At 42.4% G+C, this 25,769-nt stretch overlaps 3 protein-coding genes, 2 non-coding genes and 1 pseudogene across 5 annotated transcripts; 2 read left to right on the forward strand and 4 right to left on the reverse strand.

Annotated features, from left to right (window-relative positions):
- Window positions 1-738: 738 nt before the first annotated feature.
- LOC133368175 (5S ribosomal RNA) lies at window positions 739-857 on the reverse strand (annotated as a pseudogene).
- Window positions 858-6,017: 5,160 nt separating this feature from the next.
- TRNAM-CAU (transfer RNA methionine (anticodon CAU)) lies at window positions 6,018-6,089 on the reverse strand. Its single transcript has one exon. It is a non-coding gene; the product is annotated as a tRNA-Met (tRNA).
- Window positions 6,090-6,531: 442 nt separating this feature from the next.
- On the reverse strand, window positions 6,532-6,929 carry LOC133366357 (histone H4). Its single transcript, XM_061589375.1, has one exon. The coding sequence runs from the start codon at window positions 6,899-6,901 to the stop codon at window positions 6,590-6,592; it is 312 nt and encodes a 103-aa protein (XP_061445359.1). The 5' UTR covers window positions 6,902-6,929; the 3' UTR covers window positions 6,532-6,589.
- Window positions 6,930-14,514: 7,585 nt separating this feature from the next.
- Window positions 14,515-15,017, reverse strand: LOC133366354 (histone H2B 1/2/3/4/6-like). Its single transcript, XM_061589373.1, has one exon. It carries the CDS (start codon window positions 14,952-14,954, stop codon window positions 14,574-14,576), a length of 381 nt encoding a protein of 126 aa, XP_061445357.1. The 5' UTR covers window positions 14,955-15,017; the 3' UTR covers window positions 14,515-14,573.
- A 309-nt stretch (window positions 15,018-15,326) lies between these two features.
- LOC133366348 (histone H2A type 2-C-like) lies at window positions 15,327-15,817 on the forward strand. The gene has a single exon (XM_061589367.1). It carries the CDS (start codon window positions 15,357-15,359, stop codon window positions 15,744-15,746), a length of 390 nt encoding a protein of 129 aa, XP_061445351.1. The 5' UTR covers window positions 15,327-15,356; the 3' UTR covers window positions 15,747-15,817.
- An 802-nt stretch (window positions 15,818-16,619) lies between these two features.
- Window positions 16,620-16,692, forward strand: TRNAF-GAA (transfer RNA phenylalanine (anticodon GAA)). The gene has a single exon. It is a non-coding gene; the product is annotated as a tRNA-Phe (tRNA).
- Window positions 16,693-25,769: the final 9,077 nt, after the last annotated feature.

Genomic DNA, 25,769 nt, shown 5'->3' on the forward strand with positions numbered 1-25,769 from the left:
AAAGGACTTTGTGTGTTTTTAATGTGTGCACACCACTTGCAGCTGAAGGAGGTGTGATTACGGCGAAGAATGTGAGCAGGCCCGGCCCTAGGATAACTAGTGCCCTGGGTGAGGAGTGCCTTATTGCCTGCCCGGACTACATGTGAGAATTCTCTCCTCCACCTCTTCCTTGCCCTTGGATCAAAGCAGAATGATCGATAAGCTGCATTTTTTCTTGCATGGGGGTAAGGAAATAGGGATCAAGTTGTACTTCCTGCAAACCCCTTTTGGCAGGGCCTGTTTCTGCTTCCTTGGGCTCACTCTCACAGGTCCACGACTCCCTCTGAAATGATTCCTCCCTTAAGGCCTGGCCTCACACCACTCCTATGCACTGTCACAGAAAATTATTCTCCAGTGGCATCTTGTCTGGACATCTTAAGTGGTGCTGACTCACTCAGTCAATACTTGCACGCTTTCCTTGGTGGGCCTGGAGTTCTTTCTGTGACGACAACAGGCCACCTGCTGTACCACAGAAGCCTTCCCCATTCAACAAACAACTCTGTAAACTGGGCTGTTTGGCCTGGGCCAGTCATAAGCCTGTCATACCAATCTTTTCTCTACTGGTGTGTTGTTGTTGTTATATGCCTTCAAGTCAATTACGACTTATGGCCACCCTATGAATCTTTTTTTGGATATATACATTCATAGGGTTTTCATGGTAAGAGGTATTCCAAGGTGGATTGCCATTGCCTTCCTCTAAGCCTACGGCACCCGGTATTCCCAGGCTGTTTCCCATCCAAGTACTAACCAGGCCTGATCCTGCTTAGCTTCTGAAATCAGACAAGATTGGGCGTGTTCAGGGTAGTATGGCCATAGGTATTGCTGTGTAGACATAAAGAAAGATTCTACATATATATATATATGAAGGTTTTGTGGGGGGTATAAAAGGCAGTGGAGCAACCCTTCTTAGGAAGGCTACACAACAATACCTCCAAAAGCCTCCAAAAGTTAAGAAGCAAATGCCTGGGAAAAGAGAAATGTTTTTGCCTGGTGCCTAAAGATGGATAATGATGGCACCAGGCGTACCTCCCTAGGGAGATTGTTCCACAAATGGGGGCTGCCACTGAGACGTTTAGCACCCAAACAACCTGTAGGATCTTGGGGGGGGGGAAGTTACAGGCACTTGCTTTTTGCTACCCTAGCTGATCACACACAGTACATTAAAAAAAACACAGCTACTGAGCTCAACTTGGCACACACACTAGGGTTGCCAGGTCCATGGCCTGAGACTGATCCTGTATTTTTAGGAGAAGAGAAAGTCAACCAAGTGCAGGTGTTCTTGCAAATCTGTAATTGGAAAAATCACAAGGTGGAATTATCCCTTCCCCCTGCACAACTTTTAAAGATACAGAAGACCTCTTGGTTGCCAGGCCCAGCCTTCAAGAGGACTTCTGTATCTTTAAAAGTTGTGCAGGGGGAAGGGAGAATTCCACCTTGTGGTTTTTCCCATTACAGGGTTGCAAGAACACCTGCACTTGGCTGACTTTCTCTTCTCCTAAAGATACAGGATCAGTCTGAGGCCCTGATTCTGGCAACCCTAACGCGCGCACACACCCCTCAGTTCAGCTTGGTGCCCTGGGCGACTGCCCACCTCGCTCACTCCTAAGGCCAGCCCTGAATGTGAGTAGGTACTGAGTTCAAATGCTAGATGAGCTAAATTTTGATAGGCACAAGTAATGTATAGAATCTACTGCCGTGATCATAGTCACCTGTGGAGAAGCTTATTCTTAGCAATGTCCGCAGGTTCTCAGCAGCTCATGGCACATGCGGCAGATTCTGACCCTTTGCCTCAAGTGTGAGGAACCTGATGGCCCTTCAGATGTTGCTGAACCACAGCTCCCATCATCCTCATCAAGTATGAACAATGGCCAGAAATTATGGGAGTTGTAGCTCGGCAACGTCTGGAGGGCCAAAGGTTCCCCACACAGCTCCTTTACATTTCGGAGAGATGGTGGAGAGAAATGTTGAGGTTCTGGAGGTAATTCCATGAAAAATAAGAGTCCCCCTTGTTTCTGACTGGGCTTCTATGCATGAGAGCCAGAAATTCAGGAGGTGAAGCTCTCCCCAGCCCCATTCACTGCATCTCCAGTATGGAAAAGTTTCGCCAGATGAGTTTGTCATGTTAAAAGCACAGGAGCCCTGCTGAGGATGAACCTAAGAGTGCGAAAACAGGTTTTAAAATGCATACGTGTGCTTTGGGTCAAGTGTTTTAACAACTGTGTGGAATTTAACATGTCTCTCCCTTGGCATATGTGTTCATGAACTATAGCAACATTTATAGCCCCCTTTCTCTCTCTGTAGATTTTTCAGAGAACCATAGAATTTTACTGTTGGACAGGAATCTTGGAGGTCAGCTTGTCCAACTTCCTGCTCACTGCAGGATGCCTTATCCCTGAGAGAGATAGTACCCCAACCTCTGCTTAAGTACCTCCAAGTGAAGGAGAGTCCCCTGTCTCCTGAGGCAGCCTGTTCCACTGTCGAACAGCTCTGACCTGTTTCTCCTAATGTTTAACTGAAATCTGCTGCCATCCGATTTCCACCTGTTGGTTCTAGTAGTCCTGCTCTCTCGAGGAAGAAGCCTGCTCATCTTCTGCGTGACTGCCCTTCAGACATTTAAAGACAACTATCATGACTCTACTTGGGATTCTATTCTCCAAGCTTCGTCTATGTCAGTGGCTCCCAAACTTTCCCCCCCATGGACCACTTTATGTTTTTTCTGCCTGCTGTAGCAATCATAAGGCACTGTGCTAGGCAGTGCCAACTGGTGGCTCCATGTCAGCGTAGCAGTGGAATCCACTCCAGGTTTTACTCTGAACTTTCAAGGAGGTGTCCAAGCTGCAGCACCCTGATAGTTCAGACTGAAACCTGGAGCAGATTCCACTGCCCCACTGACATGGAGCCAGCCGCTGCTACCAGTGCTAGGTGCTGCATGATTTTTAATAGCATTTTTATTGCTTCCTTTATTTCTTACATTGAATTTATGATGATTATTATTAGATTTATATGCCACCCTTCCTCCAACAGGAGCCCAGGCGGCAAACAAAAGCACTAAAAACACTATAAAACAGACTTTAAAACACATCTTTAAAAACATTTAAGAAAAGCTTTCAAGACATCTTAAAGGTTTAAAACATTTTTTTTTTAAAAGGTTTAAAAACATATTAAAAAGCAATTCCAACACAGATGTGAACTGGGATAAAGTCTCTACTTAAAAGGCTTGTTGAAAGAGGAAAGTCTTCAATAGGCACTGAAAAGATAGCAGAGATGGCGCCTGCCTAATATTCAAAGGGAGGGAATTCCACAGGGTAGGTGCCGCCACACTAAAGGTCCATTTCCTATGTTGCGTGGAACGGACCTCCTGATAAGATGGAATCTGCAGGAGGCCCTCACCTGCAGAGCATACTGATTGATTGGGTATATAAAGGGTAAGGCGGTCTTGCAGGTATCCTGGTCCCAAGCTGTATAGGGCTTTGTACACCAAAAATAGAACCTTTCCATTGGATTCGAATTGTAATACAATAAAATACACCCATAAGAAATGAAAGAAGCAACACAAATATAATTTTAAAATCAATATGAATAATGCGGGCATGCTGCAGACGTCCCGAATAAAAGCTTGCAGACCACAGTTGGGAACCTTGGGTCTGTGCTTCATCTGGTTGGCCACTGTGAGAACATAATATTGGACTAGATGGGCCTTTGGCCTGATCCAGCAGACAGAGCTTGGAAAAGTTACTTTTTTGAACTACAACTCCCATCAGCCCCAGCCAGCATGGCCACTGGATTGGGCTGATGGGAGTTGTAGTTCAAAAAAGTAACTTTTCCAAGCTCTGCAGCAGGACTCTTCTTACATTCTTATAAGCTATATGTGTGGCACTTACACATATGTGTCACTCACTCCATCCCCTCCCTCACACACACACACCTGAAGCTACCATTTGGTGTATCGGATGAAATCCGCTAGATTCTGTCAACAAAAAACGTACACAGTAACATTTATTAGGATTTAAGATGTCCTAACAAAATGTGTGTGTGTGAGAGAGAGAGAGAGAAGGAGAGAGATGTTTTCGACTACAGATCCTGCCCACTGAATGAAGCTGACGGGAGTTGTAGTCCAAAGCACCTGGAGGGCACCAGGTTAGAAGTGTTTTCCATCATTTGTGTATTCATAAAAAGGTGAGCTCAAGAAAGGGGTTATCTCAATTTGATCAGACCCTGTGAGACTGAATTCACCCCTTGTCCCAAAGCACCCTTTGCAGTCAAGAATCCTGCTTCACAAACAGGAAATAGGTACACTATACACAGGTATAGGGAACTTTTGTTGTGCCCAATGTTTGCTGAACTACAACTCCCATACTCCCAAATGTATTGGTCATGCTTACTGGGACTGATGGGAGTTGCAGGTTCGGCAACATCTGAAGGGGCAAAGGTTCCCCATACCTGCCTTTATGAAGTACACACATTCATTTGTTTATTACATGTATATCCCACCTTTCCTCAGCTAGGAAACAGAAATGGCAGCTACTTGGGACTGACTGAGAGGGTTATAAAATGTTACAGCTCCTCCGATGCTGAAAATGAAATGGACTGTTCAAGTCGATCCTGACTTATGGCTACCCTATGAATAGGGCTTTCATGGTAAGTGGTATTCAGAAGGGTTTCTACCGTCGCCTCCCTCTGAGGCTAGTCCTCCCCAGCTGGCTAGGGCCTGCTCAGCTTGTCACAGCTGCACAAGCCAGCCCCTTCCTTGTCCGCAACTGCCAGCTGGGGAGCAGCTGGGCTCCTTGGGACTATGCATCTTTCCCATGGCTGCACAGGTGGCAGGGCATGTAACCCCTGAGCCACTCCCTGTGGGGGTGATCTTTAGCTGGCTTTTGATACCCAGGAGACACGAGCAGGGATTTCAATTCACAGACTCTGGACTCCCAGCTAGGGTCTCCTCCCCACTCTGCTATATCAGCTGAAATTCAATAAGCCATCCTGCTTACCCGAAAAAATTAATCAGATGTGTGTGCAGCTCTTGAAGAGCATATGCCCAAAATGAGCCCCCTGAAGCATATTAGATTTCTCTACAGATGGAGACCAACACAGGGCACCGCACGTTTCTTCCCAATAAATTGCTTATATTTTGACACCCTTCTACCCAAAGATTCCAGAGGGAAATATACAGCATTGCTGTGTTTTCTATTAGACTTCACTTTCTTTTAAGAATGTATTCATTTTGATTCCCCCACCTCTACATTAAAATTAACAGTTAATTAGCTCAGTTGTAGAGCATGAGACTGATGGCACAATCCTACGTTTCATTAACAAGGACATCCTTATTGAGTTCAATGGGATTTACTCTGGTAGGATTGTACTTAGCCTATTTGGAAATAAACCCCGTTGAAGCACAGCGGGCCTTAATTCCTTCCCACTACATACAGAAAGGATTGTGATCAAAAAAACCTCAAGGAACGTTGCAATTTCAATCTGCTAGTTCATAGCAGGATTTATATTCTGTGATACAGTACTTTTTTGTTTTATTATAAAGCAGAGTGGCGCAGCAGAAGCGTGCTGGGCCCATAACCCAGAGGTCGATGGATCGAAACCATCCTCTGCTAGTTTTTCTTTAAAAATCTTTCTTTCTCTCCCCTCTATATTTTTAAACACTTAAAATGCATTTTTAAAACTGGCAAATACCTCGACAGAAGTCCAAGAGGCATGGGAAAATAACGGGGAGGGCTTCTTTGAGGGATCATAGAAGAGATGGGAAAAAAGAAATGCCGTCGTTCATGCTGTTTGTTTTTTCTGTTAAACATCACATTCCTAATGCAAATCTACTCAGAACTTGCTCCCAAGTCAAGGAAGTGTGGCACACCTGTTTTTTATAGGATTTATATGAATCCAATATATTGCTCTAAACATATTGAAGAAAATAAAAATAAACGCTTAAAAGGGAAAAAAGGATTTAAAGAAAAGGAGATATAAAAGAAAACTAGCAGAGGATGGTTTCGATCCATCGACCTCTGGGTTATGGGCCCAGCACGCTTCCGCTGCGCCACTCTGCTAAACAAACGAAACGGTGCACCGTCAGAGCAAAAAGGATGACGTTTAGGGTTTGTTCTGCTTTTTTATATGAATCGTGCAAATGAACCACGTACCAGCGCTGTAGACATACGGTATTTGCCAAACTGAAGTTATTAAAGTTGTCATTTCACAACCAATAGCGATTTTCGCCCAATGCTACGAAAGGCAACATCAGAATTCATAGCATTGGAAAAGAAATATACATGAATAAGACGCTACCCAGTAAATGGAAAGGGGGAAATATTTACTTTAAAAATATGCTGCTTTTACCAAAAACATTTATATTTAAATAGAGCTTCAGTATTTTGAGTTAGGCTTGCAATATTTCCCCTACTTTACGTAAGAGTCCCTCAATCGTTTCCGATACCTTAGTTGCAACATACTAAGCACAATAAGCGACTGGCTCTTTTTAGGAAAATGTGGGTGGCCCTTAAAAGGACCTTTTGATTTTTTGTTTGATAGATTATAGCCTGATTATTTCTTAGCCACCGAACCCATAAAGAGTACGGCCCTGGCGTTTCAAAGCGTACACCACGTCCATTGCAGTCACCGTCTTCCTCTTCGCGTGCTCAGTGTACGTTACAGCATCACGAATAACGTTCTCAAGAAAGACTTTAAGGACTCCGCGAGTTTCTTCATAGATGAGCCCAGAAATGCGCTTGACTCCTCCACGACGAGCGAGGCGGCGAATGGCAGGCTTGGTGATACCCTGGATGTTATCACGGAGCACTTTACGGTGCCTCTTGGCACCTCCTTTCCCCAAGCCCTTACCACCTTTTCCACGTCCAGACATCGCTGCAACCAACAAAAAAAAACCGAGTAATCTGCGCCACCCGCGTTGGTGGTTTATATAGAAAGAATGCCGACCAGAAAGAAAACTAAAAGGTGGAGTCTCCCGCTAAATTGCCAGAAAGCCTTGGCGGGCGAATTTGAAGCTATCCAATTAGAGAATGACTAGCTGGTTTCAAACTAGCCAATCAACGCCCTCTCTGTTCGTTCAAATTTGCCGCCTTCGTGGTCTTCGCTCTCGCTTTCACATTTAGTTAGATAGCGAAATATTCTCAATAGATATATCTCTGTTTTGAAGAACGCCTGGAAGCATCTTACAATATACCGGAATAAAGCATAGCCAGTTTAAAATAGAGCCCACTAATGCATACATTTATAGGATGTACACAGCTATAAAAAAACAACAACACTGCAATCCTATGCATGTCTATTCAGAAGAAAGTCCTACTGAGTACAACTAGACTTCCTCCCAAGTATAGGCGTATACAGGATTTTTAGCCCAAATTGTTCTCAGAAAAAGTGCAACTTGGGCCTTCTATAAACCTTTCAAAATAAGAAGAAACACAAAGTAATATTGAACATCCTTGCAGGCCCTAGTATAGTAGGATGCCCAGGATGGTGAAACTAAAGTATTGGCTAAAGTTCCAAGAATAATTGTTCACTATCATATATGTCTGATTAGTATCCTCTTTCACTTTTGTAAAACTTTTGTTAGCCATGACCATTTTGTTGATCTGTTATTTTTGTATTTGATTTTGTTTAAATAAAGTAAAAATAAAAAATAGTTTAGCCCCTCTTTCTTCCTAATTTCTTGATATATTTCGAATGCAAAGTGTAGATTTTCTGCTACCTATTGCACCCATACAACTGCAGGGAAAATACAGTCCGTGGTTGTAAGGCTGTGGGTGAGGGTAGGCAAGATCTTAACTGATGTGCAAAAGGCTTTTCTGTGCAAAAGCTATATTCACAGATTTGCCCTTTTTATCTTCTTTCAGACTTCCTCAGGATGAACATTTACCCACCTCACACATACATTTGTGCTATAAACTTTTTTCATTGTACACAGTGGAAAACTGTAGTTGACCATTTAAAAACTAGAGATCTGAAGTAGGGGTGAAATTATCTGTTTGGTTTTTTCAGTTTCTCATTTTTCTAATCTTAAAATTTGGTTCTCCACATTGCTGTAGCAACTTGTGATTTTTTAAAAAAATCCTCATGAAATTTCTTCAGCATTTTAGTGCATATTTCTTCTAATAAATACATTTTTGTATGCAGTTTTGACTAATGTACACATTAACTAGCATGCAGCCTATAATTGTTTAACAAGCCTGTGCTCCCTAGAGGTGGAAAAGAGGTTGTTGAGAAGCTTCTGCAGAATCCTGATCACTAAAGTGCTCTTATACTCAAGGAAGCTGCTCAGTTGGAATTCTGTGTATTCAAATCCCAGTTTTTGTTCTACATTTCTAGCTAACCTAGAATTACCTGCAAGCTTTTTACTAAAATAAAAATTTAAAAACCCTCGCTTCACCAAATGTGATATAATGTGTGGCACCACCTGTGTGCTTTCTCTTCAAAGACATTACAAAGGAGTTTTTGGAATGCCCCAGGTTAAGCAGGTTGAAGAAAATAAATTGGATATTATCACACGTTAAGAATAAGTTTTACTGCACACGATTATTGAATCTATGGAGTACCATCAGGAACTGGACTCTAATCAGAGAACTGATGTGTTTCAGTTAGCTAAATTGCTGATTGCCAATAACTACATTCAGAAATTATTTTACTAGGAACATGACTTTCTAAACCAAGTATTATGAGGTATACAGTTTGCCTGCAAGCCTGAAGTTCTCAAATGCAGCCCTGACACCCTTTTAAGAGATGCTGAGATATGAACACACTCCAAAATTTGGCACCTTATGGGTTCACAAGGACAAGAATCACAAATCAACACTAACCTTTATTGTATCAAATGGGAGTTAAGTATACTTATTAAAAATATGTGAACAGATCTTATTTGACACAGCTTTAAACCTATTCAGAAGGTGGGGGGAGAGGTTGCCCACACACAGCAATAGAGAGAATGCTTCTAAAACAGCAGCCTTAAGAGCCCAACATATCACAGATAAAACAGGAATGTGTGCTTGTGTGTAGCACTTTGGGGGGGAAAGGAAAGACTGACAGAGTTTGGTGATTTTAATAAATGGAAGAGATTGGAGGAAGGAACTGGGAAAAAGCAAAGTGTTCAGTTCTGGAAAGCTCAAAGCAGCTACCAGTGTAAGCCATTTGACTTCCTTAAAAAAATAGGCCTGGTGGGGGGAACCCAGCAGTGAAACTGAATGGGGTTTGTACAAAGCTTTGGGTGGAAATGAGAGAAAAAAGAGGGAAAGGAGGAATCAAATTTTCATTGAGGGTGTAAGAAAGGGTATTTTGAGACAGATAAGAAAAACTTGTAAGAGAAAGCTCTGTTGCTAGTTTAAAAGTATCACCTCAGAGCATTTTGGTAAGGAATGCAGAGGAATGTTAGTAGAGCCATCCTGGCATAGCAGAAGCAACAAAGCAAGGGGGGAAAAGGGGGGAGGAATTTAAGAGGAGAGCAAGGAAGGGGCATATAACCTGTTGTACAAAGGAGAAACCATCATTCCTTGTAACTACAAGTATGGAGGAGTGGAGGGGTGGTAATCTGAAAGTCACAAATTGCGAGAATTAGTTAGGTCCTTGCTAGTAAAATAGTTCTCCCCTGGGACAGAAGAAACTCCAATATGTTGAGTTGGCTGGTAGCAACTTTTGTGGCCAAAGTTGAGCTTAATTTAATTAGATTACAAACAGACTAAATATCTTGTCCTCCTACTAGCTACTGGGCTTTAAAAGCTTTTAAATGGTGTCAGCCAGGAGGGGTTTGTCCTAGATCTGAGCAATGGCTTCTAAAAATGCATCTTCATTCTGTTCTCCAAGGTGGAGAAGAGACTATATATATTATATATAATATTTACATATATTTATATATTATATTTTGCTGCCCTGGGCTCCTGCAGGGAGGAAGGGCGGGATATAAATAAATAAATAAATAAAAATGTTTGGGCTTTTCTAGCAGGAGTGTCAAGTCATTGAAACTTCTTGATTAGTTATTTTGGAGAGGAAGTAAAAGGTGTAATTTTATGTCATTATATCTTAGCTTAACATTCCCAAGAATGCAATGCTCTTTTGCTTCACTTTCTTTTATAAGTAAAAAGAGAAAATAGTAATGATCTACAGCATTAAGTGATATGGATTTAGCAGGAGGTGTTGCACTCAGTTTTTTGGAATGTGTCCTACCATCTGAGCAATGGAGACTCTTTTGCATATCAAGGCCAAAACAGAAATTCCCTTCTCAGCTGCAAGCTACTATTGTTATGACAAAAGCTAGGTTTTAGGGGGGGCCACTAGGATGCACACCTTAACGTGGTGAGGGGGTTTGAGTGTGTTGAAGAAGCTGAGAGCAATGCCGTCAGGTGTCTAGACCAAGAGGCTAGACTCCTAGCAGGGGCACCCAAGGCAGAATGGTCAAAGCTGAAACACCAGACTAAGATGCATCCAAACTCAGAGGAAGGCAATGGTAAACCACCTCTGAATATTTCTTACCATGAAAACCCTATGAGCAGAGTATCCAAAATGCAACATGAGATAGTGCTGGAAGATGAGACTCCCAGGTCAGAAGGCACTCACCGAGCTACTGGGGAAGAACAAAGGAGAAGTACGAGTAGCGCTCTGACTAATGACGCAGCTGGGTCAAAGCCAAAAGGAACCCCAGAGGCTGATGCGCACAGATGCAAAAGGAGAGTCCAGAGTTGTACGATGCACACAATAGGAACATGGAATGTGAGAAGCATGAACCAGGGAAAGTTAGAAATTGTCAAGAAACAAATGGAATGTATCAACATTACAATACTTGGTGTGAGTGAATTAAAATGGACAGGAATGGGACATTTTCAATCAGGCAACTACAAAATATTTTATGCAGGAAATGAGAAATAAAGAAGAAATGGGGTTGCTTTAATAGTGAGAAGTGATGTAGCAAAAGCAATTAGGATCTACAACGCAAACTCTGAGCAAGTGATAATGAGATTAAATGGGAAACCTATCAACATAACCATCATTCAAGTCTATGCTCCGATGGCAAACGCAGAAGAAGAGGAATTGAAGAGATTTTATGTAGAAGTACAGGAAGAAATTGATCACACACCAAAACAAGATGTGCTGATAATCATGGGGGACTGGAATGCAAAAGTAGGGAGCAGAGAAGAACTAGGAATTGTGGGGAAATGGGGCCTAGGAGACAGAAATGAAGCAGGAGAAAGACTTATTGAATTCTGTGAAGCCAATAATTTCTTTCTTGCCAACACATTTTTTGAGCAACCGAAAAGACGACTGTACACATGAACATCACCAAATGGTCAATATAGGAATTAAATTGATTATATAATTGCTAGCAGAAGATGAAGAAGTTCCATATTTTCTGCTAAAACAAGACTAGGAGCAGACTGCGGTACAGATCATGAACTGGTCATATCAAAAATCAGAGTAAAGCTAAAGAAGACCAACAAAGCAATCATAATGCCAAAATACAATTTAAATAACATCCCAGAAGCATATAAAAATCAAACAAGGAACAAGTTTGAGGCTTTAAACTTAGTTGACAGAGAACCAGAAGAACTATGGAATGAAATCAGAGACGTTATCAGAGAAGAATGCAAAACGACAATACCTCTAGTTAAAAAGAGAGAAAGACCCCAATGGATGACTGAAGAAACTCTTCAAATGGTTAAAGAGAGAAGGAAAGCAAAAGCAAAAGGAGATAGAAACACAGTCAGAACCCTAAATGCAACAATACAGCAACTAGTATGTAGGGACAAAGAGAACAATTACAATAGTTACTGAAGATGGAAGCAATACACTGAAGAACTCTATAAAACAGATGCAAGGATGACAGATTCATTCATGGAGGAACCATATGATGAAGAACCAGAAATTTTAGAATGCAAGGTGAAAGCTGCTCTTACAACACTTGGAAGAAACAAATCACCAGGAATAGATGGCATACCAATAGAGTTGCTACAAGCTACTGAGACTGAATCAGTCCAAATTTTGACTAAAATCTGTCAAGAAATATGGAAAACTAAGTAATGGCCCACAGACTGGAAGCGTTCCATATACATCCCAATTCCAAAGAGAGGAGATCCTAGGATATGCAGTAATTATCGAACTATTGCCTTAATATCCCATGCAAGTAAAGTAATACTCAAGATTCTACAACAAAGGCTCTTACCATATATGGAACGAGAAATGCCAGATGTCCAAGCTGGATTTAGAAAGGGAAGAGGCATCAGATATCACATCGCAAACGTATGTTGGATAATGGAACGGACCAAGGAATTTCAGAAGAAAATCACCCCGTGCTTTATAGATTACAGCAAAACCTTTGACTGTGTAGATCATGAAAAACCAGGGAATGCTTTAAAAGAAATGGGGGTGCCACCACATCTGATTGTCCGGATGCGCAACCTATACTCTGCACAAGAGGCTACTGTAAGGACAGAATATGGAGAAACTGACTGGTTCTCCATCAGAAAGGGTGTGAGACAGGGGTGTATTTTATCACCCTATTTATTTAATCTATACGCAGAACATCTCATACGGAAAGCAGGATTGGACCAAGATGAAGGAGGTATGAAAATTGGAGGGAGAAATATTAATAATTTAAGATATGCAGACGATACCACACTACTAGCAGAAACCAGTAACGATTTGAAACGAATGCTGATGAAAGTTAAAGAGGAAAGCACAAAAGCATGACTACAGCTGAATGTCAAGAAGACTAAAGTAATGACAACAGCAGATTTATGTAACTTTACAGCTGACAATGAGGACATTGAACTTGTGAAGGATTATCAGTACCTCGGCACAGTCATTAACTAAAATGGAGACAACAGTCAAGAAATCAGAAGGCTAGGACTGGGGAGGGCAGCTGTGAGAGAACTAAAAAAGGTCCTCAAATGCAAATATGTATCACTGAATATTAAAGTCAAGATCATTCAGACCATGGTATTTCCGATCTCTATGTATGGATGTGAAAGTTGGACAGTGAAAAAAGCAGATAAGAGAAAAATCAACTCATTTGAAATGTCGTTTGGGAAGAGAGCTTTGCACATACCATGGAGTGCGAAAAAGACAAATAATTGGGTGTTAGAACAAATTAAACCAGGCCTGACATTAGAAGCTAAAATGATGAAACTGTGGTTATCATACTTTGGACACATCATGAGAAGACATGATTCACTAGAAAAGGCAATAGTGTTGGGGAAAACAGCAGGGAGCAGAAAAAGAGGAAGGCCAAACAAGAGATGGATTGATTCCATCAAGGAAGCCACAGACCTGAACTTACAAGATCTGAACAGGGTGGTTCAGGACAGATGCTCTTGGAGGTCACTGATTCATAGGGTTGCCATAAGTCGCAGTTGACTTGGAGGCACATAACAACAACAACAAGGTTTTAGGGGTATTTCATAACACCATCATCATCATCATGGACTGCCTTCAAGTTGATCCCTATGCATAGGTTTTTCACGGTAAGCGGTAGGTATTCAGAGGGAGTTTATCATTGCCTCCCCAGCTGGCTAGGGCCTGCTCTGCTTGCCATAGCTGCATAAGCCAGCCCCTTCCTTGTCTGCAACTGCCAGCTGGGGGGCAACTGAGCTCCTTGGGACTATGCAGCTTGCCCATGGCTGCACAGGTGGCAGGGCACGTAACCCCTGAGCCACTCACTGTGGGGTGATCTTTAGCTGGCCCTTGACACTCAGGAGACACGAGCAGGGATTTGAACTCAGACTCTGGATTCCCAACCAGGCTCTCCTCCCCACTGTGCTATACCACATAGTAGTTTAGAGTAATTGACATTAATTTTCTACAAGATAATTTTAGGCTAGAATATGTAATCTATGACTTCCACTTATTCATTCATTCCACTTAGTCTATGAAGGAGTTTAGGAGTTGCTGCAACATCAGATTTAGTTTGAAGCTTTTAATATTGACTAAAGGCTTATGTGAGCTAAGTTTTGGTACCCAAAGTGGCTCTTGATGGAAGTATCTCAGAACTTTGTTTAAAAAGTTATAAATCACCAAAATTTTGGGGATTATGAAATAAAGTGCTGTACTTATGTGCGATTTGTCAGAAGTTAGTTACTTAAAAGCAAGGAAAGGACTGTACATTTACAAAGAAATGAGTATAAAATAAGCTCTAAGGAGTACTCATTTACCATTCAAAATCAGTCCAAAGACAGCTTTAACGTGCTTCCAGTTTCCTGAAGTTGTTTCACACAGGATTCCAAAAAATGAAATCCTGTTTTATTTTTAAGTTTATTCTTTCCAGCTTACTTTTAAGTGTTCTACGTCAAAAAAAAAAACTTGATGAGTTTTAACTTTTGTGGAAGTATTTACATTCTTTAATACACAAGCACCCACCCACTTAGCACTAACCCTACTTCACAGACGCTTCAGAAACTTCAGAACACAAGAGTAGAACGAACTGCACACAGCTAATATATAACTTTCTTAGCAAATCCAGCTCTTTTACAGAAAGAGTGGGTGGCTCTTAAAAGAGCCTTTGGGTCTTTCGTGTTCTTCCAAACCAAAATTAGGTGAAATTACTTGGAGCTGGTGTACTTGGTGACAGCCTTGGTGCCTTCGGACACGGCGTGCTTGGCCAGCTCCCCGGGCAGCAGGAGGCGCACCGCGGTCTGGATCTCCCGGGAGGTGATGGTGGAGCGCTTGTTGTAATGGGCCAGGCGCGACGCCTCGGCGGCGATGCGCTCGAAGATGTCATTGACGAAGGAGTTCATGATGCTCATGGCCTTCGAGGAGATGCCGGTGTCGGGGTGGACCTGCTTCAGCACCTTGTACACGTAGATGGAGTAGCTCTCCTTACGGCTCTTCTTGCGCTTCTTGTCGCCCTTCTTCTGCGTCTTGGTGATGGCTTTCTTAGAGCCTTTCTTCGGAGCAGGCGCCGACTTGGCTGGCTCAGGCATCCTCACACACACAAAATTTACCACCAACTCAGAACAGCCCAAAATAAATGACAGCAAAGAGTTGGCACGGCTTGTATTTATTGAGGCTCGTCCTCTGCTAAGCGCTCAAACCTTCAACCTTCCTATTGGTCCCTTAGGCAACCAGTTAAGCGCACGCGCGCACACGAAAAGCTGTCCGAAAGCTACCCAATCATCACAATGGCTGACGTCAGACCCTTGCATTTTCATTGGACACAATGAGAAGCTGCGTTGTTATTGGATGTTGTGGTGGCTTTCAGTGGTCAGCCAATCGAAATTGCCGAGACTGAATCTCAGGGAGGGTATAAATAGGCCGGAGCTTCCCTTTTTCTCTTTAAACATTTTTTGCTTTTCATTGAGGGGTTGGCGTAGTTTCTTCGTACTATGTCTGGACGCGGCAAGCAAGGAGGCAAGGCGAGGGCGAAGGCTAAGACTCGATCTTCTCGTGCCGGGCTGCAGTTCCCCGTGGGTCGTGTGCATCGTCTGCTGCGCAAAGGGAACTACGCCGAGCGTGTTGGGGCTGGCGCGCCGGTCTACTTGGCGGCCGTGCTGGAGTACCTGACTGCCGAAATCCTGGAACTGGCTGGCAACGCTGCCCGAGACAACAAGAAGACCAGGATCATCCCTCGCCATTTGCAGCTCGCTATCCGCAACGACGAGGAACTGAACAAGCTCCTGGGTAAAGTGACTATTGCCCAAGGAGGTGTCCTTCCCAACATCCAGGCTGTCCTGTTGCCCAAGAAGACCGAGAGCCATAAAGCAAAGACCAAGTAAAAGAATTATACGATTTCTAGAAAACTTCGAAATCAGAAAAAAAAGGAACCAAAGGCTCTTTTAAGAGCCACCCACAACGTCCAAAAAAAGCTGATTATGCACGTTTCATAAAATTTCCTAAGTTCACTAGCAGTTTCTTTCGTAAAGGGGCCTTGTAATTATGCGTAAGCCTGCAACAAGGTTTGGTAGGTCGTGAAATAGTTTCCCTCGAATTATTTCAATTTCACACTGGATTTCTTCTGCGATGTCTAGAAGATTTGAGTATACAGATCTAGCGGGACACTAACCCGTCAGAAAGCTATATTTAATAGCAATTTCCTGGATGTTTAGAGTTAGAGGGATGGGTTCTGCTGCGAAGTGTATTGGGTGACGCTGGGTTACTGTACAATCCTAAGCATATTTCCTGGAAGTAAGCTACGCTGTTTTCAATGTGGTTTACTCCCAAGTAACTGTTGGATTGTAGTCGCACATTTTCCTCTCGGATTTAATTTTCCGAAATTAACTCAGAACAGATACTGGCTATACACGCTGCTACGCTGACAATTCTGAAAAGGTCTGGATACAGTTGTGACTAGAAATTATACAATAGCTATACAAATTGGTAACGTTACATTATTACTCACTGTAGCGCCACAATGTAATAAAACGCAGCAACAGTATAACACATGCAGTAATATTATTTACTACTGCTGGGAGGAAGGGTGGGATATAAATCAAATAATAAATAAATAAAATATTATATCGGCACGCCTTAGTGCAACAGTGTAGCAACAACCGCTCCCTGAAATCTATTAAAGTGAAGAAGTTAACAGTATATTGTAGTTCGATATGTTCTTATGTCTGATGGAGGGGCTCTACCCTTTTTATATAAGTGCCGAAATAGCTCAGTTGGGAGAGCGTTAGACTGAAGATCTAAAGGTCCCTGGTTCGATCCCGGGTTTCGGCAGAGGTGTGTTTTATATATATTCCAAATTCAGCTTTTTGTTCGTTTTTTTCTCTAGACTGACCAATAAAATGTAACCCTTTTGCAAATTCAGACTTCTTCCTACATATGTAGAAGACTTCTGTCTACATGTCTACAGGAGTGTTACCTTTTATTGGCAAATGCAGAAGAAGAGGAATTAGAGAGATTTTATGCAGAAGTACAGGAAGAAATTGATCACACACCAAAACAAGATGTGCTGATAATCATGGGGGATTGGAATGCAAAAGTAGGGAACAGAGAAGAATTAGGAACTGTGGGGAAATGGGGCCTAGGAGACAGAAACGAAGCAGGAGAAAGACTTGTTGAATTCTGTGAAGCCAATAATTTCTTTCTTGCCAACACATTTTTTGAACGACCAAAAAGACGACTGTACATGTAGACATCACCAAATGGTCAATATAGGAATTAAATTGATTATATAATTGGTAGCAGAAGGTGGAGAAGTTCCATACTTTCTGCAAAAACAAGACCAGGAGCAGACTGCGGTACAGATCATGAACTGGTCATATCGAAAATCAGAGTAAAGCTAAAGAAGACCAACAAAGCAATCATAATGCCAAAATACAATTTAAATAACATCCCAGAAACATATAAAGATCAAACAAGGAACAGGTTTGAGGCTTTAAACTTAGTTGACAGAAAACTAGAAGAACCATGGAATGAAGTCAGAGACGTTATCAGAGAAGAATGCAAAAAGACAATACCTCTAGTTAAAAAGTGAGAAAGACCTCAATGGATGACTGCAGAAACCCTTCAAATGGTTAAAGAGAGAAGGAAAGCAAAAGCAAAAGGAGATAGAAACACAGTCAGAACCCTAAATGCAACAATATGGCAACTAGTACGTAGGGACAAAGAGAACAATTACAATAGTCACAGTATAGAAATAGAAGAGGACAACAAAAAGGGTAGAACAAGAGCCCTGTTGCAAAAGATTAGAGAAATGAAAGGGAAATTTAAACCAAGAGTAGGGATGTTGAATAATCAACAGGGGAACACACTGACTGACCGAGATGAAATAAAAGGAAGATGGAAACAATACACTGAAGAACTCTATAAAAGAGATGCAAGGATGACAGATTCATTCTTGGAGGAACCGTATGATGAAGAACCAGAAATTTTAGAATGCGAGGTGAAACTGCTCTTAAAATACTTGGAAGAAACAAATCTCCAGGAATAGATGGCATACCAATAGAGTTGCTACAAGCTACTGAGACTGAATCTGTCCAAATTTTGACTAAAATCTGTCAAGAAATATGGAAAACTAAGCAATGGCCCACAGACTGGAAGCATTCCATATACATCCCAATTCCAAAGAAAGGGGATCCCAGGGAATGCAGTAATTATTGAACTATTCCCTTAATATCCCATGCAAGTAATACTCAAGATTCCACAACGAAGGCTCTTGCCATATATGGAGCGAGAGATGTCCAAGCTGGATTTAGAAAGGGAAGAGGCACCAGAGATCACATTGCAAACATATGTTGGATAATGGAACGGACCAAGGAATTTCAGAAGAAAATCACCCCATGCTTTATAGATTACAGGAAAACCTTTGACTGTGTAGATCATGAAAAACCAGGGAATGCTTTAAAAGAAATGGGGGTGCCACAGCACCTGATTGTCCTGATACGCAACCTATACTCTGCACAAGAGGCTACTGTAAGGACAGAATATGGAGAAACCGATTGGTTCCCCATCGGAAAGGGTGTGAGACAGGGGTGTATTCTATCACCCTATTTATTTAATCTATACGCAGAACATCTCATACGGAAAGCAGGATTGGACCAAGAAGAAGGACGTGTGCAAATTGGAGAGAGAAATATCAATAATTTAAGATATGCAGACAATACCATACTACTAGCAGAAACCAGTAATGATTTGAAACGAATGCTGATGAATGTTAAAGAGCAAAGCACAAAAGCAGGACTACAGGTGAGCGTCAAAAAGACCAAAGTAATGACAACAGAAGATTTATGCAACTTTACAGTTGACAATGACAACATTGAACTTGTCAAGGATTATCAATATCTTGGCACAATCATTAACCAAAATGGAGACAATAGTCAAGAAATCAGAAGAAGGCTAGGACTGGGGAGGGCAGCTGTGAGAGAACTAGAAAAGGTCCTCAAATGTAAAGATGTATCAGTGAACACTAAAGTCAGGATCATTCAGACCATGGTATTTCCGATCTCTATGTATGGATGTGAAAGTTGGACAGCGAAAAAAGCTGATAAGAGAAAAATCAACAAATTAAACCAGAACTGTCACTAGAAGCTTAAATGATGAAACTGAGGTTATCATACTTTGGACAAATCATGAGAAGACATGATTCATTAGAAAAAATAATAATGCTTGGAAAAACAGAAGGAAGTAGAAAAAGAGGAAGGCCAAACAAGAGATGGATTGATTCCATCAAGGGAGCCACAGACCTGAACTTACAAGATCTGAACAGAGTGGTTCATGACAGATGCTCTTGGAGTTCACTGATTCCTAGGGTCGCCATAAGTCGTAGTCGACTTGGAGGCACATAACAACAACAACAATCTAGAAAAGAACAGAACAACATTTGTGTTTACTCTGGTATTGCCTGTTCATAAAAATTAAAATTAAAAATATGTATTGTATGTTCCTAACATCTGCAGTATGCAATCTCTGTCTATGTGGGCATGATGGCTAGGCCTGATGGAGCCCTAATATATAAGAGGATGATCAACTTTCAGAGTTATTCCTTTGTCCATGTTATGAAAGGGCTAAATCTCCATAAATTATGAGAAAGCTGCATTAGCTTGAGGTATACCCACCAGTATAAACAGAAACAGAACATGAAAAGGCTAATCCATTTTAAAAAGGCTTTCATAATGTGTTTGAGAAATGGAACATCGGTGGACAGCAACAGAAGTTTAAAGATGTTCTTAAAGCGAATCTAAAAAAATGTAACATGAACATCGACAACTGGGAAGTCTTGGCCCATGAAAGTCCCAAATGGAGGTTGGCTATTATCAAAGGTGCTGTGGACTTTGAAGAAGCATGAATACAGGGTGAATGGGACAAGTGAGCTAAGCGGAAGGCACGTCAAGCAAATCCTCATCGTGACCATCTTCCATCTGGAAACCTATGTCCTCACTGTGGGAGGCTGTATGGATCCAGAATTGGCCTCCACAGTCACTTATGGACCCACTGTTAAAGACCTTTGTGATGATCCTGTATTAGTGTAAATAGGGTAAGTGCTGTTTGTTTAGAAGATACATGGTAAGTGGAGTGAAAGAGGAGGGGGAGTGAATGGGCAGTAGAATGCTGGATGATTGGCTGAATGTTTAAAATGGCTGAGAGTATAAAAGGAAGAATGTCAGGTAAATCTGGGTGGATGTGGTGTGGATGTGAGGTGGATGTTGGTGGACTTGAGAGGGTTGTTTTGGTGGGTTTTGAGAGGAGATTGTGAGGAGAGGATGGAGTTTGGATTACTACTAAGACCAGTACCTCAGGAATAGATGTAACCATATGCTTAAGTGCCTTTTAAAGAAATCTTGTTATCTCTGTTATATAATAAAATATATTTGGTTTACCAGAGGCCTGATCCTTGGCTGGGGTTTCACAGACCAGAAGGGAGGGTAAGGTAAATACCAAGGCTGAAGGGAAACAAATGGTGGCAGCGGTGAAGAGACTAACACCACAAGCAGTCTGAGTAAATCAAAGGGATTGGGACAGCTTTAGCACTCAGTCACAGAGGTAACCAGATAGAGAGACTCAGGCAGAGTCTCTGGGTCTACTGGTTATAGGACGTGACTGGTGGTGCTGCCTAGCAGGGGGATCTGTTGAGATCTGTGCTAGAGCGGGGAGAGAAACCATATAAAAGGACAGTCCGGACTGGTGGAGTCCCTGGTGGTGCCTAGAGACAGGCAGTAACCACGAGCAGGTAGGAACCTGACAGGGAGAGCCAGGGAAGGGCGTCACAACCTTATCTTGGAAGACAATCTTACTTGGCCACAAGTGATCGCCAATGAATGAGTGAATGAGTCTATAGAACAGAGGAGATATCAAAACATATGCATACAGAGCATATGGAGACAGCTGCTGGTGACTTTGGCATCACCAGAAAAACACACAAAACCATTGCAGAAGGCAGCCTGGTAACTGTTGCACTGTGTGTAGTTGTGTTGCTTAATTTCGTTTAAAAGCAGCACCACAGCAAGCAGAGTAACAGCAGATGTTGAAATGCGAGTGTGCCAGCGTGTGCGTGCGTTTGACTAAGAAAGCAGGCTTTTACCCTGCATCAGCATCACTGAGACTGGAGACTTAGTAAAATAAGAAAAGCTACTTTATTTAGAGAAATACATAGTAGACAGAAAAAGCATACCTAGGTCTAACTAACTAACCAAGTTGGAGGCATAACGCCCAGGTGCTGGAGTCAGCCCCATGCTTGGGGAGAGAGCAGAGACAAAGGGATATCTCCTCTCTCCTGGACAGGTGGAGAACTAAGGGGTGGAAAGGGCAGAAGGAGGAGGGGCAGGTAAGCTTCCCTAAAGATGTAACAGTCTAGCGACAGAAGGAAGTCAGAGCATCAGAGGTAAAAGATAAACAAAGCCTATCCATCTGGGGGACCCTAGCTCTATCTTCCTTCTGGAGTTTAAACAAAAGAACAAAACAGGAGTTGTTCTTGCCCCACTTCTAACAGCAATCTCGTAAACACAAGGTTGCCTATGAATTTAAGCATGTTAGGTGGGAACAGTCTGGACTCTGGTCATGTAATTCTTTTAAAGTGGACTCTCCTCCCCCCCCCCAGTTTTTTTTTTAAAAGGTAATTTTATATACAGGAGATTCCAATTTAATTATGTAATCTAATTTTTCTGTCTTCACAATTAGTATTTGAAAGAACAAAGGAATTCAAAGCTGTGCTGAAAATGGCCAGTTTCTTCCCAAACTGTGGCCCATGGGCTTCCAGTGGCCCATGAGCTTCATTCAGGTGATCCACAGCAAAGGAAGCAATAAAATTACAAGTAAAGATCATATCGCATCTAGCACAATGAATTACAATTGCTAAAACAGGCAGGGAAAAATGGCCTGTTAAATGGTCTGCCAAGGCCATCAGCAAGTTACAAGAGGTCCATGTAAAAATAAAATAAAATTGGGAGCCACTTCTGTAGCATGTGGACATGAGTGGAGGCTTTCCAGATAATGTTGGGCTACAACTCCCATCACCCTGCCCATTCTGATACGGTGGCTCAGTCTGATGGGAGTTGGAGTCCAACAACATCTGGAGGACTACAGTTTCCCTACTCCTGATATAGGGAGAAATCAGACTCTCAAGTCTGCTTCCTTGTCCACATTATGAAAGGGCTAAATCTCTATAAATTAGGGCTCAAATTGAAACCCACAAATAAGCGCACTTAGGATCAGGCCCAGCCCCAAGACATTTTGATGTCTGAAGTGGAAAGTCAAAATTGCACCCACACACACCACCTTCCAATTTATCAGCACTGGGCACAATCATCTGGAAAGCTGTTTTGTACAAACAGCATGGAAATGAACGATGAGTGTTCAATACCATGGGACTTCTGCTGGAGAACTTTTCAGTGCAGTGATTAGTTCCCAAACCTTTTTTCCCATGAGGACCACATGAAAAGTGCTGAGGGTCTTGGCTGACCACTTCATGATTTTTCTGTCTGTTGTAACAATTGTAATGCGCTATGCTAGATGCTGTATGGTTTTAAACTGTATTTTGTTTTCTTGTATTGTATTTCAATTTGCATTCCATAGAATACTATGAAACACAATGTAAGAAATAAAAGAAGGAATACAAATACAATTAAAAATCAATATGAATATTGAATTTGGGTATGTTGTGGACCACCTGAATGAAGTTCATGGACCACAGTTCAAGGGTGTGACCTTTCCTCAGAACTACAATTTGTCTTAAAGGTTTAACTGGGATAGACTGCTAAGAATAATAAAGAACAATCTTCTGACACTTTAAAAGTTGTGGCTAGGCTGGGAGGAATTTGTGGCACATCTGGTTTCCTTACAGCGCAATCCCCTATACATGTCTACTCAAAAGTAAGTCCCATTGCAATCACTGGGGCTTACTCTCAGCTCCCCTCACTGGTAAAGACCTTACCGTGGAAGACAATCTTACTCGGCCATGAGTGATCACCAATGAAATGACTCTCAGCTAAGCTGATAGAGGATTGCAGCCCAAGAGATTTAATTGTGGCTTACAGTTTCATAGCCCTGAGGTCACTATGTCAGATGCATGAAAGATCCGCAGCCGGAAGATTGCATATGCATGTATATCTCTATGTGTACAGAGGAGTAAAGCAGTGTATGTTTTTTGGGGATGGGGTGGGATGGGGTGGGGTGGGGTTAAAGAGTGCACAATAAAATGTAAGAGGTACAGTCTGTGACATTTAGAAGAAAAGCTCAAATGTGAACAAAATAAACACAGAGACCACAGAATACCCTTCTGCAACTTCCTCCAGGCTGGTGCCCTGCAAATGTTTTGGGACCATAATTCCCATCACCTCCAGCTGCCACAGAAGTGGTAGTCCAAATCATGTGGAGAGCTCCACTTTGGAGAAGGCTTCCCTACTGCAACTAAGGTTGTAATCAAGCCTGAGCCCCTGTTGAAAGCAACTGTATATTTGTGTTGACATTGAACTGTACTGTCACTGAGTTTATTTTTCCATCAAGTCTGCAAGTCTGGAAATCTGTAGCTAGAAGGAGTTATGTCTGGGAATGGACAGCCAAGGGCGTTGCCATGGTAGCATCAAGATAGACTGGGAGAGTTCTAGCAGCTATCTGTGTTGAGCTGAGTCTTCTGTGTCATGTCTTTGAACTGAGAACTTATCTCCTGGGGGGGAGCAACTCTACATGTAATCTTAAAGCCTTAAGCCATAATGTCTTGTAGTAAAGACTCTTAACCTGATCTAATGCCTCTGTGATGTTTCTTGCTCAACTTAACTCCGATGTAACGTGTGCTGTTTCACGCAACAACGCACACACTTCAACAGGGTTATGGGCCCAGATCCACAGCGCATTACACAAGAGTAAGTTGCTGGTCTGAACGGCAGACGGAGTTCCAGAGGGCAGCTTGATTGATTGTGCCAGACAGAGGTGAGCAGGATGGCTGCAGTAAACCTGTCTGGGGGAAGCTTGCCAATGGAAAGATTGACGGAAAAGAATTATGCCAGCTGGAAGCCGAGGATGTGGGCTTTGCTGATAAAAGAGGATTTATGGGACATTATAGATGGACCCCCTCCGGCGGTACTGACCGCAGCCTGGACACGTAGAGATCAGAAGGCGCAAGCTTTTATACTTCTGGCTCTATCAGACTCTCAACTGTTACACGTGAGAGATGTTACAAATGCCAAACAGATGTGGGACGTGTTGGAGGCCCTACATGTGCAACAGACTGCGGGATCTAAATTGTGTTTGGCAAGGAAGCTGTACCAGATGCGCTTCACGGGTGAGTGCAAAATGAGTGAGCATCTCACGGAATTCAGGCGCCTATTTGTTGAGTTGCAGGATCGAGGCATGGAACACTCTGTCCTTCAGAAGACCTATCTGATCCTGGCTTCACTCGATGGGACTTGGAATAATATGGTCATGGCTTTCGAAGCCATGCCTGACGGAGGTCTGAACGTTGCGTTTATTGAGGAAAAACTGACCCAGGAATGGCAGCGGAGACAAGAGGCGAAAAGTGCTGAGGAAAAGCAAAGAGCCAAGCTGAAAGAAGAAAGCAGCTGCAGAGAGGAAAACAAGCTGGAGCAACAGCGGCTGAAATCTTGTTATGCCTGTGGGGCTCATGGGCATCTTCAAAGAGACTGTGCAGTCAAGCGCAAATCCAGGGAAGGAGGCTTGAAGCAGGGAAGTGTGAACTTTGTTTGTAAACAGAAGCCATAAACTTTAGCACCTATTGACTGGCTTCTTGACAGCGGTGCAAGCCATATATTAATCAAAGACAGGAGTTTGTTTTACACGTCTACCGATGAGCAGGACTTTGTTTTACTTGCGCATGGATCACGCAAGAATGTGGAAGCCCGAGGAGTGGTGAGATTTGATAAACTTGGAATACTGTCAGATTGTTTGTTTGTACCAGATCTGCATCATAACATGTTGTCTGTGAGAAAACTGGTGAGTTGTGATTTTTCAGTCTTGTTTCACAAAGACCAATGTTTTGTAATGAGGGGAGATCAAGTGTGTTTGCAGGGAAGCCTTAATGATTCACAGTTTGTAATAAAGAGCAGTCAAGCAGGGTGTGCTGTGTTAAATGTTGAGGCACAGGTACATCAGGGCTGCGTCCATGAATGGCATCAAAGGCTGGGGCATGCAAATTTTGACACGATTAAGAAAACCCCAATGCATAGTGAAAACATGCGTTTGAAGGACTGTGGACAGTTAATGGATTGTGATTCTTGTCATAAAGCTAAAATGACTATTGCACCAATTAACCGGGAGGCTGAAAGAACCACAACAGCTCCCTACCAGCTAGTTCATGTTGATTTATCAGGGCCAATAAATGCTTCACGAGGAGGTGCGAGATTTTTTATGGTAGTGGTCGATGATTTTACGAGATACACTCGTGTTTATTTGCTTAAGCAGAAAAGTGAAGCCGAGCAGAAGCTGAAGCTGTTCATTAAGAGAATCGAAACTCAACATGGCGTCACTGTGAAAGCGATACACTCAGACCAGGGAGGGGAATTCATGAGCAAAGCATTGGGTGACTTCCTCGAGAGTAAGAGAATAAACCAGAATTTCACTGCTTCTTACAGCCCGTTTTCCAACGGAACTGCAGAGAGAAAAAACAGGGTGCTTCAGGAAGCAATGAGCGCCATGCTGATGGATTGCAGTTTAGGGAATTCTTTCTGGGCAGAGGCAATTTTGTATGCGAATTATATTCACAACAGGGTATTACACAGTGCACTTGGAATGTCTCCTTATGAGAAAATCACTGGCAGAAAGCCGAAAATACAACACATTCAAAAATTCGGTGCATGTTGCTGGGTCCACATTTCACAGGGAAAAAGAAGAGGCAAACTTGCACC

The sequence above is a fragment of the Rhineura floridana genome, chromosome 11, assembly GCF_030035675.1.
Source record: "Rhineura floridana isolate rRhiFlo1 chromosome 11, rRhiFlo1.hap2, whole genome shotgun sequence".
Classification (NCBI taxonomy): Eukaryota; Metazoa; Chordata; class Lepidosauria; order Squamata; family Rhineuridae; genus Rhineura; species Rhineura floridana.